The 15467-nt window shown below is 45.1% G+C and overlaps 1 protein-coding gene across 2 annotated transcripts in view; it reads right to left on the bottom strand.

The window, feature by feature from the left end:
- MAP3K1 (mitogen-activated protein kinase kinase kinase 1) overlaps window positions 1-13412 on the bottom strand; it is a 64336-nt gene extending 50924 nt beyond the window's left edge. Inside the window, exon 1 of one of the 2 annotated variants that reach the window (XM_087759838.1) lies at window positions 13155-13412. Coding sequence is in view for 1 of the 2 variants with exons in the window: in XM_087759836.1 (XP_087615962.1) it covers window positions 11982-12466 (485 nt within the window). In the remaining variant the exon portion in view is untranslated. Of the gene's footprint in view, window positions 1-11981; window positions 12505-13154 lie in introns of those variants that run through there. The other variant, XM_087759836.1, reaches the window with a different exon arrangement.
- Window positions 13413-15467: the final 2055 nt, after the last annotated feature.

The raw sequence follows: 15467 nt of genomic DNA, 5'->3' as shown, positions 1-15467 counted from the left end.
AAAAATCCACACCTCTTGCAACTCTGGAAGGTGCTCTAATTTAATGGCATTGCCACATATTAAGAGATTACAAAAGGAATCTTATGTCAAATCGATGCACAATCATGTCTTACAAGTTTAACCACCATCACTGAAACACATTTGCAATATGCTGATTTTAAGGTCAATGAAAAGCACACTATTATGAAAGACCTTTACAAGCCCAATGTCTATGAAAAGAGGATATGAAAAGCATTTGCTTTAACACAGAGATAAGTTCCCTATTAAATTCTAATAAAATATTAAAAGATTAAGCAAATATTTGTGATCACTAAAGATGTCAGACTCATTTTCCTTCTTACCATGAGGACCTGTATCACAGTAGCAGCCTCTCAAAAATGGTAACTGTGAAAGCACTCTCACTTCTTTGAACAGGTGTGTAAGTGCTTTTCAAATCACTATGAAACTACACCACACACATAAAAGACCACAAACAAAAACCAGTTTCCATGAAACACTAGTGGAACTATAGCTGGGGGAAAGTCTGTATGTGAAATAAGTTATGTCCTTGTGCCTTACTAATGGACTGTTTATGGAAATACTCTTCTCAACAAGTTAATCTTATACTAGATACTGCAAGTGACCTGGCTGTGAACTAGAAGGTGAAGACTGATGTCACCCACTGAATTAATTGCTACACTAAAATGACAGGCAATCTGTGACTAGGGTGACAGAACCCCAAGTCCACGCAAAAGTCAGAAGGAAGACGCGCCTGTTAAATGGCCTTGGAACAAGGGTGACTTCAGCCTGGACTGCACAGGACCAGTGAAGAGCACACTGTCACGTAATCCTGTCCCGGAAAACTAAAGGCGTTTGTACAGTCAGCTTCAGTCGTATTTCTAACAACAAATACGACATGAACCTTCAGACACAGGACACAAACTGTATCTCTGAACACCGCAGACAGGAAAGGTCAACACTTTCAGAAGACAGCCTTCCCATCTACTTGCTTAATATGCCTGGGTTAAGCATTAGCCAGCCAGCCACGCATCTACACAAAGCCAGAAGCAAGCTGCTGCACAAATATGGAATAGCACAGCTCTCAATCCTTATGTCCTGACTGCCCATTCATAGCTTCTGAAGGACTAATGTAGTTAAACTGAACGAGCTAAACATTTTAAATCCTGTAACTGTAGATTATTTTAGTGACTGCAAGTAAGTATACAGTAACCCAACAAATCCTTATCAAAAGTCACCATGATAAGAACCAGCTACACTAACCACTTCCCTCTGAGGGCCAGCTTTATCCCCTCCCAGTTATAAAAACATGCCATTTATTTGAACATGGAAAGGGAGTAACAGTGCTAGACTCATATTGTCTCATTTCCGATTTCCTTTTAGGTTTCAAAATGCAGACCCTGTCACAATAAGGCTCAGAAATGCAATGAAGCAGACATTGGGCCTTCAGAAGAGAAAGTGAGGTGTTGGGTCCCTAAAGTGAACTTGGGGAGGTGGGAGGGGGAGAGCAAGTTCTACATAGTATTTTTTATTTTCTGAAAGTGATTGTAAAGAAACCCGAGGAAAGACTGGAATAGACTGACTTACTGACAAATGCCAAAACCTTGCCCAATTATAACTACAATGAAAACTTTGACTGCATTTATGCTTACGCACAAATTATTTGTGGTTTCAAGCAAAAAAATAGTTTTAAAAATTTCTTCAGGGCTAAATCCATAGGCCTGCTTTGTGCCTCCACCAAATCATAAATTTATTTGTCATCATGTTTGCTGCACAAGCAAGTCTTTCCCCCAGAGATTAATTGAAAATACTTAATGGAAAAAAGAGCCTGTCCTTCTTAAGGTACCAGCTCCCATAACACAAGCTGTGTTCTCCCCACAGAGGGGAGACAGAGCACAGCTGGTCCGAACTAGTATAACCAGTAGAGCTCTTCTGCACAGATGACAATGCTTCACAGATCCGAAAATGCTGCAATTGCATAAATCAGTCCCCCACCTGTTTTTTGGCTTTGTTCCAATCCAGTTTACCTACTTAGTAGTTGTGCAGATCAGGGAGAGGTGTATTCCTTTTGGCTCTATGATCAGAGAACCTTTAATGTACATTTTGTACCAATGGTACCCGCAGAAGTAAATTCATTCACTAGTCTTTCCCTTACAAACATTAATTGGAAGAGAGATTAATTATTTCCCAATTAGCCAGAAGCAGCAAACTGAGTATTTTTTCAAAACCTTATGGCTCCTTAAGTATAGCTATTTATAGTTAAAAAGGTCCTAGGTATATTAAAGGGGAAAAAAAGGAAAAAAGGAAAAACAATCATATTCTTACTTTTGACAACTTTCACTATTATATCCTTTGAATCGGGGTTTTAATCACGACAGAAACTGACCATTTTTAGATATTTCACAAATCAGCATGGCCTAGGCAGAAGCAACCTAAGAGTGCTAAACATATGTAAATTGAAACATACAGTTATATGCTGAGATTCTGCTAGAACCAGGAGGTCTTGCAGTTTGTAACACATACCTACACTACCAGATCTTGCATCCTTCTTTTTCCCCAAGCTCTGTAGGCACCTGCTGCCTGAAGCATCAGAGATGGTCCAGCTCGCTAACCTTATGAGTCCCATATCAAGTTTTAAGTAGCGGAAAGCCACAAGATGCACAGCGCTCACCTAGTCATTGTGCGTACAACGGATTTTATGCTCGCATTGCTCTGCTGCCAACAGCTTGACAGAGTTGACGAGCAGAAAAGCTTCACTCAGAACCCTGCAAGAGTCACGTGTAACTCCAAGGTGGGCATAGTGGTAATTCAGGTCCTGACTTTCCTCTGAATTGGGATTCATGTTTTTGAATGAAACCCAGATTAGACAGTTTCACCTACTCAGTGGTAAACCTTGCTTTATTTCAGCGTAAGGCACCAATACCACAAATGGGATAGACGCACAAGAAGTGAACACTTGCTCACAAAGAATACCCATAAAGCCTATAAGGCTCCACCATTGCATAATGGTTTTAATCTTGTGAGTGAGCCTCTAGTAAAACCTGTATTTTTATTTAAGTCCCAGTTACTTAGGTCTCAACTACTTATGCATATGCGAATACTTTAAAGACAGTGGAAATATTTATGCATACAGCTAAACTGCTGCCTGCAAAGAAATACTTTTTTAAAAAAATTATTTGTCAATTCAGAAAAAGTCAGGGACCCATTTTGATGAAGCTCCTATGAAACTTTGTCTACGTGGTAGAAGCTGGCTTATTTCCTACTAGTTCCCCTTGCTAGCTCCTTGGCAGTCCACTCTGTGGGCTGAAAGGAAGCCAAAAGCCTAAAAGTTCTGGCTGTGGTCTCCCCTGCAGTCTTGATTTCCAGGGTCTACAAGTGGCCTGCCCTGGCACTGGACCTATATTCCCATTTGCAGTCAATTTTAAAATACAGGAATGTAATTCATACATAGCTGATTTCAAAATACCAAAGCAATTGTCTTTCCCCACTTGGTTTTGCTGGGCATTGTCACTAGTGGCAGAACTGTAAAATACTGCCACAAACACGCGGCTCAGAGCAGGTCAGAACAAGCAAACAGTAGAGCATACTAATTTTCTGCTGAGGTACTAAGGGGAATTATATACTTCAGCATATTTACCAGGACAAGATGGTTTACCGTTGTACCTGAACATGCTGGAACTTAACCGCGTGCTTAAAAGACAAAACTGAAGATACAGTAGCACTGTTCCTCTTACCACAGGTACACATAACTTTCTAAAGAGCTAATCTATACTTCAAAACTTTCAACGTAAATAACAATTTCATGACCAAGTATAATTATACTCCAAACGGGTTTAGAAAGATGAACATTAAACAGTTTCATTAGTTTAATATCATTAATTAGAGAAAACAGGGGAAAGATATGGTTAAAGACAGTACCTTTCTGCAAACTGCCAGAGTTTTCACAAAGGTTTGTGATGTCATTACTAAACTTACATAGAGTATCCCAAGAGCAACAGCCAAGGAAAGTTACTGACACTGATGTATTTGGTACAGACAGTACACGTGTGAATGAGATGTCATCAAGAACTTTCTCACAGACATATTACACAGCAACTTCCAGCTCAAAGCCTTCCAACAATTATTTTCTTCTCCTTCAGAAAGGGAAGTCCAGCTTCCACTTAGAAAAGAAACAGAATTTGTAGGAGAGTTTAGGATTGCAGTCTGCAAACCCTGACTTCTCTTTTTTCACGGACAGAAAAAAGCTTGGCCTGAGAAATTCTTTTGGGCTGAAATGATGAGCACTCCAGGTACAAGGAAACACTTCACATTTGTTTATTTTACTCATCTGCTGCTTTCTAACCCTTCCCCCCATGTTTTTCATTCCCAAGAGAGTCACTTGGGCCCATCTGGCTTTGAAGTACCTATACAAGGAAAAAGCTTTCTTTTTAAGAATTGAATCCTTCACTACCAACAATATAGCTGAAATGAGTGACAGCAGTAACCATTTTGAATGGAGGCATGCTGACCTGCAGCAGAAACCAAAAGCAATGGTCAGGCATGACACCACTGTAACCCACTGCAACAATTCTAAATTGCCCTGTGTCATCTAAGCCAAACTCTTTGCCAATCGTTGATATTTCTCCTCACTCGGCTTCCTGAGGGTATGAGTGTATGTTGGTTTACAATACTGAACACATCTTTACATAAAAGCACCTTACAACTTCGCACAGATGGAAGACATCTTAGTTTAATCCAAAATGTTTTATCACTCCGTTCCCTGACGGGGATTATCTGCCTTCTTCCCACAAAAAAGGCAGCCTGAATGTCAGTCTGCGTATCAATCTTCACAGTGAGAGAAACCAAATAGATCAGTTATCCAGTCTTTTCTGTATCCATTTGGCACAATGCACTTCTAAAATGACGACCCTGAAGACTATCTGCATTGCTCTCCGCCAGAGATCTGCATGGCTTAAGGAGTTTCATTTCATGCCTTCTTGTACACAAGGCCGGGGGGGAAGGGAGCTCCCTCTCCTCCCTCTTCCTGTAATACTGGCTTAAATACAGAGAACAATCTGCATGTCTTCAAGACCTCTTCCCCACGTACCCCTGCTCTTCCTCCCAAGAGCCTCTGGGAGGGATAAGAATCACGCAGTTGCAACTCAGAGTAAATCCTTGTCAGGGGGAGGAACAGGAACTCTCAGTTAATTTTAGGAAGATGTTTGAAGAAGATGTGAACAAGCCTGTGTGGAGCAGAATGTACCTGTGCAGGAGATCCCAGCCTGAACCTTGGAGGTTCAAAGAGAAAGCTACTGCTGCTGGTTACAGTGAGCTTCCCAGAAGCCAGCAGCCACCACTGCAGGGCAGGCAGTGAAGAGCCTGGATGCTTTTGCTGGGCAGTATATAAGAACTCATTTCCACATTTGCCATGGAAAACCTCATAGAAACCCCAGTGCTCCAGCACGTCCTACAGGCTAGGGCACCCAACGTGCCCACAGAGACCAGGAAACCTATGGTATTGAGCTGTTCATCACAAATAACTACAGAATTTACAGTTTAAAACCCAACAAATTAATATCTGTTCTGTATTTAGAGAAGAGCTCATTTTCTGGAACTATATGCAGACATTATTGAAATAACTTTTTTTAGCACTGTTACAGTGAGCTTCCTTGCTAGTCAACTGCAATATATTCTTACATTCAGCAAACAAATCTTTAGTCATAGGCTAGGCATCTGTAGAGGCATTTACTTTAGCGAAATATCAGACATTTCAGATGTATTTTATGGGACCATTTAAGATATTAATTACATATCTGGTGGTAAAGCTGAAACTTGCAACAAGAGAAAAAAAAAATGGAAAGGAATATTAGTATCATACCTGGCAACTCCACAGTCTAAAAACATGGAAGTAGTAAAAAAAAAAAGTGTAAAATATTGATAAACTGAGAAAACTGTCACTGACTACACATGAATTTTCAAAGTACATATTCAGCAACCGGAAGTTAAGGTACTGTCATAATTCAAAGCAATCAGAATATTGTCTTAACCATGACAACAAACACTTGCCTGCTAGAGTGTATTAAGCTGGTAAGCTCTACATGAACTGCAAACTGATTAGATTTTCTTCTTTCAACACTTAAAATATTTACACCAATCCCTTTCACTATCTGAAAGGAACAATCCTGAAGATACAAACATGACAGTCATACGGGACATACAAAAAATTCTCAGGGTATAAGAGGGTATTTGAGAGAAATAACTAGTGAAGTGCAGTGCATATCCCTGGGCCAAAACAAGGAGTGTTAGTTGCATACCTTTGAGGGTTAACGACCAGCTCACAAAAGGACCTGATCATCGTTGCTGACAGCTGAGCAAAGACTCATTTCAGTTTGCTCAAAAGGAAGATGACTGGATGCTCAAGAAGAGGATGGAAAAGAGCTCAGAACACAAGATGTCAGATGTGGTCAGACATCAGTGCGGTCTAGCAGACACAACTCATTTTTCCAGCACTCTACTCCCGCCTTCCAGAGTGACCCTGCGTAAGCTGGAAGGAGCTGCAGTATCAACAGCAGTGTGAAATCTATTGATGAGAAATACTCAGGAAGAATTGAAGCCACCTGGCGTAATAAGTATATTAGCAGCCACTCCACTACAAATTACAATATTAGGACAAGAGAGATGAGAACAAGCAGTATTAGGCTATATTTCCATGGATGATGTGAATACTTTACACTTCAGGGACACAAAATAAATACACGGAGGAAACAAAGGTAGACTGACTTGAATTCCAGTTTAATCTTATAGGAGAGAAAGAGGAATACTCAATGACATTCTGAGTTTAAAGAAAAAAAATTCACTTTTTGCAAACACCTTGAAATCCTTAGTCAACAGATGTTGAGCACTACCAAAAAACTGGACGTTTATGAGCAAAATTGAGAGAAGTGATGGCTCTATCAGCTTTTATCAAGACAATCTGAGAAGTATTTCATCAGTTTCCAGACAGAAGGTAAAAAATGCTCAATTTCCAATGACTCTTAAGTATCAAGTAAACAGAGCTGCTATTTTTTCAGGACATTTTTCAGCCAAGATCCAACAAAACTGATCTTAAGAGAAAAAAAAAAAAACACACACACAAAAACCAAAACACACCACCCCCCCAAAAAAACCAACAACAAACCAAAACCCAACCAAAGCCAAAAAAACCCAAAACCCCACAACCAAGAAACAAACAAAAACCCCAAAACTCCAAACATATCTTATAGAAAAAAACAATCCAGACTATTCACCACCGAGCAGGATTCTCCAGTTCTGCAGCATGGTGAGACAGGAAATCGGAAGCGTCCCGCAGGCAACACACTCAGCCTCCCGGTAAAGATAAAAAGGGAGGGAAGCAACAGAAAGCAACTTTCCATTTAACCACGTTCTCCTAAGTCACCTAGAGACAACTAATGAAGCCCTCTTAAAGGCTTTCTGTCCACTCTGCCTCGAGCAAAAGAATGAACTGTAATTCTAGATTTTTAAGTGAGAGCAGAGCAGATAAAAAGTAAAATAAGACGACCCTTGGGTCTTCTCAGAGAATCCTCCGAGAACACCAAGATAAGCATTACAAACTCAGAACTCAAACCAGATCTGTTCTCTTATCACCACTGCTGCTGAAAACTAGCTTTACAAGTTTGTTTAAAGAACAGCTACATGGCAACGTATAATTTCTATTTTAAACAAGCTTGAGCCAAGTTTCACCAATACTGGAAGCCAGCAAAAGCCAACAGAAGCATTCCCACAGTCACCCCACCCCCAGCGGCTTGTTTCCACTCCCACCTCATCCTCTCTTGCACCAGAATAAACTTTTAGCACAGCTGCAGCGTTACCTTTACTCCAGCTTAAAAGGACAACAAATGCATTAGTACACTAAAAGATCTCATGAAGTTCAAATCCATCATACAGAAGGAAAAACTGACCTTCAAATCTTGTACTCTACACGCTTGACCTTTGGGTAAGGTGCAATTGCACATGCCTACACGCAGGTATTGCAGTGAGCAGTACTTAGACTCCACTGAGTGACAGTGGAGACTGAACCTTTAGTATCACTAAATCCAACGAGACAGAAAGCTCCAGATTAGTTAGTTACAATCTATTTACTTTGCATAGGAACAAAGAAACTGCCATACCAGATCAGACCATTTAAGCAGAACCCTACCACTTGCAATAACTAAGAGTGATAAAAATCAGACACAGTAGAGGGTGACCCTCTTCCAAAAGTACCCTCAAGCCACAGAGCACAGAAGAAGTAGGAAGTGAATTTTCTCTCACAGTAGTATCCAGCTCAAACTGGAAGCAGAAAATTTGGTGGCTTATTTAAGCAGCCAGTTAAAAATATCCAGCATTATGGACTTGGTTAAAACACATAAAATTATACCTTACCTTAGCTAAGAATAGCCAAAGTCAATAATAAGCTATATTTTTTACCTTAGCTACATTCTGACAACATGAACAGGGAAAAAGTTATCATCATTTCAGTAAAAAAAAAAAAAAAAAAAAAAAAAAAAAAAAAAAGCAAGCCTTGGCCACACTGTGCTTTCACTGTACACACTCTCCCTCTGTTCCCACCCCACTGCCCAGTCCAGTGCTCTGTTAAAGCATTCACGCCCTCTTTTGAAAGTCAAAGGTGCTACAAATTGATAAGCAGAGCTAAAACTGACGAGCTTTTACTTGTACACTTGTACATACAGTCAAAACTTCAGTTTCACAGTGTGTTTTTGGTGTGTCTCTAGCAGGTGTGAAACAGCAACTGCAGAAAATACAGTATAATTATCTACAAAGGCTGTCTTGCAGCTGAACATTCTGACAAGTCAGCCATATCTAGCATACACATTTTCAAATTCAAACACTTAATTTTCACACAAGTCACACAGTACATGGTTACTGTATGCAGAAGAGATGAATTGCAGCATTTCCTGCTTTTCATTTTTATAGAAACATGGTTACGGCAGTGTAACTAATCCTGTACTTGGGGATGTAATAAGTCACCTACACCAATTTCAGACACAAATAAACATTACTTAAAGGGTCTGAATGTTTTAAAAGGACACTGTTAAGGTCGCAGAGAAGGAGGTGCATTTTGCCTTCATGGGTTTCCCTCGAGTTACAATAAATCATACTACAGTTATCACTGAACTGACTGTTTGGATTTTTTATATAAACCAATATACTGTCACTATATATATGGGATAAGAGGTCTGAATTGCTTTATGTTGAAGCTGCATTTCCTAGTAAAACAACTCCCCCTTCCTCTTACAGTGATATAAAAAGATAGCTTACAATGTTCACAGCTTTTAGTGAAAATATTTGCTCTACTGCCCTGACAAGCAGAATGCTTGAAAGATTAAAGGAAAAAAGGTAATATTTACATTTAGGACTTAACACCAGAGCCAATTTCCCTTCTCAACTTCGTTCTGAGGCTCATGCAGGTCTCCCAGCATGAACAGAAACAGAAAAAAATCTATGTAAAAAGAAAGTAACTGTAATACCAAAGAGACTGATAGGGGGACTTTGGAGAAAGCACAGTATCTTTTAAATAACATTAGATCCTTACAGGAAAGTACAACTAATCCACATAAACCTCCATATAATACATGATTTTGATTATGTCCTTCAGTTTGCCTCTTAATAAATGTCTGGGCAACAGCTGCATGCACAACTTTAATGTGTAATATGCTGTTACTCACATACAAATTAACCTCCCTCCTTCAGCTAGAACAAGTCAATTAATATTCCAATAAGGGCAGAGAGATGTTTTAAATTCTTGATACGGCCTGACAAAGTAGTACTTTGTCTAACATCTGTTTACTGGTAACACAACATACAGAATTACTGAGATACTCTACATGAGCATTTATAGGATATTTCTGAAGAACAATCACTATTGATGTTGCCAGGTATTTTCAACTGTATTTATGATAAATGCAAAGTAGACTATCTCACTGAAATACTAAAAAGAAAAGTGCTTGGCATTTAGTATTTTCTATGATTTGTTAACATTCCTCATCGAACGTCAGAGAGCATCTAGGAGAAGGGTTTTAACTTGTACACACACTCGAACACTGACTTGTCCAGATGCAGGTACTTAAAAGTAAGCAAAACTGTCCATGTGAAAGGAAAAAATTCCACAGCGGCTCTGTCATTGCTGCTGTGGGACTGACTAGCAAGGATGGATTCAGTGTCTCAGCATCAATGCGACATCTATTGACCTTCCTGAACCTCTAATATCAAGCCTAACTCCCACTTGTTATCACCATGAGACTGAGTTGTTTTAGATGTGTTCTGACACTGATTCTTTATTTTCCTTGAAAGCCGTGAAACCGGTTACAATCATATTACAAGATACTGTATGTTATAATTTCATTACATGATGGAGACAAAGATGGTGCTAAGAGTCATAAAAAGACAAGTTACTTGCTAAAATTCATACATTTCCCCCCCCCTCCAAAACACTTTAGATTTCCCACTAATCCTTCTGTAAGTACAGAGGCATTTCTTATTGTTACAACCACACCGCATCAAGTATTTTTACACTGCCCTAGAAATAGACCAAAATCCATCTGAACTGCTGAGAATTCATATAAACAGGACATTGGTCTAGAAAACAGTTCTTATTACAGTAGTCCCAAGATATGTCCACCTTTAAAAAATATCCTTGAGGTTTAACTGACATAAGACACAACCGAAAAGAATACACAAATCACATGTCCAAACTGGAACTAGATTTCTTATGAGGTTTAAATAATTAGCCAGACAAACTGTAAGGCAGCATTAAAATAGGTCCTCGGATGTCAATACTAAGACCTTAAACTACACCGTCCACATCGTATAAAACCTTACAAGAAATCCATACGAGATGGCTAACTTCACGTCAAAATCACACCATCACCGCTGCAGTGCCTTCCCACACACATACCAGTTAGACCTAGCGAGCGCACGTTAAAGCTGAAACGTGCCCTGAAGTACTTAAACTGCTTCAGCAGGGACACGAGTTCACTTTCATCCCGAATACTTCTACGGACGTCAAACAGGCAGAATAGGGGCAGTTCTATAAAACCTCAAGAAAATGGACTTACTAAATAATACATACGGAAGGCAAACAGGGACTAGAAACAGCAGGGCGCTAAATGAAACCACTGAAATGTATCATCTAGACGAAAACACCACAAAATTACTTCCTCTTGGAAAAAGAGAGAGGACATTTACGTTTGAAAGCCTTTTCTCCCCCTTACTAAGAATTAAAGAAATCAGCTCTGCAGTATCACGATACCGCAAACGGGAATCAGACCTCGCAGAAATGCTTTTTAGAGAAAAGAAAAGAAAAGAAAAGAAAAGGGTTACCCGGTGCCGTGCGGCAGACCGCTAGGACACCGCAGGGAGCGGCCAGGTGCCGGCGAGCCCCGGCGCGGAAGCACGGCCGCCGCCCGGCCCCGGCAGCGCCCGGCCGCGGGCAGAGCCAACGGGCTCCGCTCGCCCCCAGCCCCCGCCACCGGCCCCGACTCGCACTTCAGAGCCCTCCGGGACTCCGGCAGAAGTCGAACACAAGAGCTGCCCCCGCAAACACGCACGCCACCCCCCGCCGCTCGCCTCCCCCGCGGCCCGACCCGCTTCTCCGGCGCCGGCCGCCGGGCCCCGCTGACAGCTGCGGGCGGCCGGCGGGGCGGCCCGGCCCGGCGGCCGCCCCCGCCTCACCCAGGCACCCAGGTGCCCCCGCGCCCCGGGGGAAGGCGGCGGGCGACGGCCGCCCGCCGCGCCCCGGCCCTGCGCTCCGCGGGCAGCTCCCGCCGCCCCCGCATCCGCTGCCGGCCCGCGGCCAGGCGGCGGCCGGGCGCCCGCGGCGGCGGGGAGGGGGGGGGCGGGGCGCCGGAGCCCACCCCGAGCCCTCCCCGCGGGAACAGCCCCGCCGCTGTCACCCGCCACCGCTCGGGGTCGAGCCCTGCCCACCCCCCGCCCCGGCGCCCCCTCACCTCGCCGGGAGGGACGGCTCCATCCTCCGCTCCGCGGCGGGGTCGGTCCCCGCCGGGCTCCCCGCCGGTAGCGGCTCCAGGAGCTCGGCGCAGCGGCTGGGGGAGGCAGCCGGACTGGCGGGGCTGGAGCGCGGCGGCCCGGGCAGGCAGTGGAGCAGCAGCGTCTCGGGGGGCTCCGGCGAGGAGGAAGAGGCGGAGGCGGCGGCGGCGGCCGGGGCGGCGGCGAGGAAGAGGGGCGCCTCGGGCAGCCGGTCCAGCTCCACGCTCCGCACTTTGCGCAGCTGCTTCCGTCTCCAGTCAGAGCGCTGCTCCCGGCAGCCGCCGCCGCCGCCCGCCTCCCGCAGCAGCCCCCCGCCGCTCCCGGCGACGCTCCCCGCCACCGCGCCGCCCTTCGGGCTCCCGCAGGCGGCGGCGGCGGCCGCCTCCGCGCCGCTGCCCGAGGATAATCCCGAGGACGAGGTGCGATTCCCCGCCGCCGCCGCCATTTTCTCTGGCGGGTCACATCGGGCTGCCGAGGACCGGGGGGAGCCCGCACTCCAACCCGCTGCGGAAACAGCGCTGCCTGCGCAAACGGCGTACGGAGCGGGGCGGGAGGCGGGCGCGGATTGGCGGCGGCGAGCGGCGCGGGGCGGGGCGGGGCGGGGCGGGGCGGCCGCCTGTAGGTGCAGCCCCGCCCCGCCCGCCCCCGCGCAGGTGTTGGCGGTGGGAGGGAGCCGCGCCCGCCGCCGCGCGCCGCGCCCGCTCGCCAGGGGCAGGGCCTGGCCGGGGCCCGGCCGCCCGCGGTCGGACGGGACGGGACGGGACGGGACGGGCCGCGCCCGGGAGCCGGCGGAGGCGCCGGCTGGGGAGGGTGTCCCGCCCCCACACGGCTCTTCCCACGTGTGGGGGAGCGGCGGGGGCTCCGGCGGGACCGGGGCGGGGGTCGCGGCCAGCCGCCCCGCTGTGAGGAGCCGCGGCGCGGGGAAGCCCTTCCCGAAACTCGGGCCGGCGGCGGGCGGCGCCGCGCCCCAGTGGCAGCACCGCGCCTGTGTGCCCCCTCTCCCCAGCACCCCACAGCCTCCCCGGGCGACGTCCTCCCCCGGCGCCGGCCGAGGGGCGGGGGGGCGAAGCGCCTGCGGTGCGCTGCTGCGCGGCGGCGAGCCGGAGGGAAGTCGCTGCTGCGCCCCAGCTTACCTGCTCCTTCCTCCCTGGCGTCAGTACGAAACGCAGCACGCATCCCTGCCTGCAGCCTCCGCGCGTCCTTCTCCGGGCTGCCCTCACTTGGCAGGCGCCGCTGCACCCGTCCTCCGATACTTTTCCATGTCTGTAACTACTGAGAAGCGTTCATGTCTCGTCGGAGCACGCCCGTTTCCCTATGTGCGTACGTACGCACATCCAGTTTAGATTACAGCCTGCGACATACACCTACCGCTGCGGCTGTGTCCCAAGGGACTGGGAGAGAGAAGAGAGGCAGGAGACGTCACATGGCCAGAACCCTGGGGAGGTCCAAGTGAAATTTGCTCTTCGCCTAGATTTCCACTCGACCACAATTGGGTGGTTTTGCTTTCAACCTCCCAGCTGCGGAGAGGGACTTAGATTTTTGCGAAAACAGAAGGGCGTACGTTGCTGTCAGAAAGCTGCTGTTTTGCTGCCGTTAAACAAGCCTACCTATTTGAATGCTGATTTAATCTGAGATGAGGAAAGGAAAACTAAATGTCGCTATGCATACCAGGTTGTTTTCAGGATGGTGTGATTTTGGATACAGTAGAAGTCACACAGTTCAAAGCGCTTTTCTTCAGCTGAGTATGTTATGCTTATTTCTCAGAATTTCCTATGTATCCCCCAAGTGTAACATTAACTGAGCATCTGGACAATGATTATTAATATGGTCTCTTTGCTGGGATCACTGCTTTGATCTGAAGCACTAGTTGAGTGAGAAGTACCTCCTAACAGAGTGGATTCTTTCTTGCCTTAAATATGTGATCAGATGCTGACCTAAATGTAGAGTCTTTGCTGAAGGATGTGAGGAGCAGATTAGAAGAGGTCTTTGCTGCTAGACTTGCAAGAGCAAAAGCCCGAGGAGATTGTTTGTACTCCATGTAATTGCAGAATAGTATCAGTATGCACACAGCCTCAAGGTCACACTAAGTGAATCATTTAGGTGGTCTGTCAAGATGCCAAGCTGTGACTACCTTTATGAAGGTTTTTCAGTGAAGGATGCTGTAAAAAAGACAGTTGCATTCATTGTCACCTTGTAAGTAGGGTACCTTTGGGATAAGCAGGTCATCTAAATATCCTCTTGTAATGTACAAATCAGGGATGTACATTTAAAGAGAAATTAATTCTGAATTTCATAAAGATAGTATCTGACACTTATTTAAAGCCTTTACTATAAACTAGGGAGAGTTTTCTGGAAGATTCCTAAACCAAGTCTTATTGTCAAAGGGAGGATGTTACCAAATGCAGAGAAGCACAGAGCAAAGTACGTGCTTTATAGAAGCAGCATGAGATTAGTTGCATGCAAATTCTGAAGCAGATGGTTGAAATGAACTCAAATTATTACCAGTTGTTGGCAGTGTAACCTGCATGTACACAGGATCCTCTAGTCTTCAACGGGAAAAAAACCCAGCAAACTGCATTATTACATCTTTTCGAATATTCCTCTCTGTCATAAAATCACATTCACAGAAAAACAAACAAACAAACAAACAAACAAACAAACAAAAAACAAATGCTTCTGAAGTATTCTAACAGAAAAAGAAAAAACAGCCTTAGGAATTTACTAAACACTTGTCACTTGGAGGAGGAATACAGCTTTGAATAGTAATTGGTTAGGAAAGGATAAAGAGAAGAAAAAGCAAATCGCCAATAAAAATAAACCTAGGAGATAAGAGTGCATGAACACCCTTTTGGTCTGACAGAGTGCTAGGGGATACCTCTCCCAGAATGCCAAGGCTCCAATGAGGCTTAAAGGAGAAGGAAACCTGGGAAATTCAAGAGAAATGTCAGAGTTGCAATGGGGTACAGAGGAATGTGCATGTGTGCTGAGGTGAAAGGCTTTCTGGAAAACAGCTAAGAGCAGGACAAAACGTGAAATCCAGGGACAGTGGGAGGCACCAGTATAAGAAGTAACTAAGCATGGACAAGTGCTGTCACCATGCCTGTTAAGGCACGACTTTGCCTTTTGAGCAAGGCCAGCACTATCAAGGTTTTGAGTTTCTTTGGGATAAGATGGAAAGTGGAAAAACCTCATTATTTAGTCATTAAAGAATACATGGCATGCCTTATAAGGGCTGTTCATCCCCTGATGATTGGCTGAAATCCAACTCTAATAAGTTACATTTTGCCTGTGATACTTCTTGTTTCAAATGGATGTTTCTCCTCTCTGCCTTCACCAGGGCAGCACAGCGGCAAACAGGAAAACACCTGCCATGCCTCACTCCAGAACGCTAGGTAATGCTGTGCCTGTATGCAACATAGCATTTATGCACAATACAGAGGCTCTAC

This window comes from Nipponia nippon, unplaced genomic scaffold, assembly GCF_047370975.1.
Source record: "Nipponia nippon isolate SJK-2023a ecotype South Korea unplaced genomic scaffold, ASM4737097v1 scaffold_20, whole genome shotgun sequence".
NCBI classification, from domain to species: domain Eukaryota; kingdom Metazoa; phylum Chordata; class Aves; order Pelecaniformes; family Threskiornithidae; genus Nipponia; species Nipponia nippon.
This window is presented reverse-complemented; position numbering and strand designations above follow the sequence as displayed.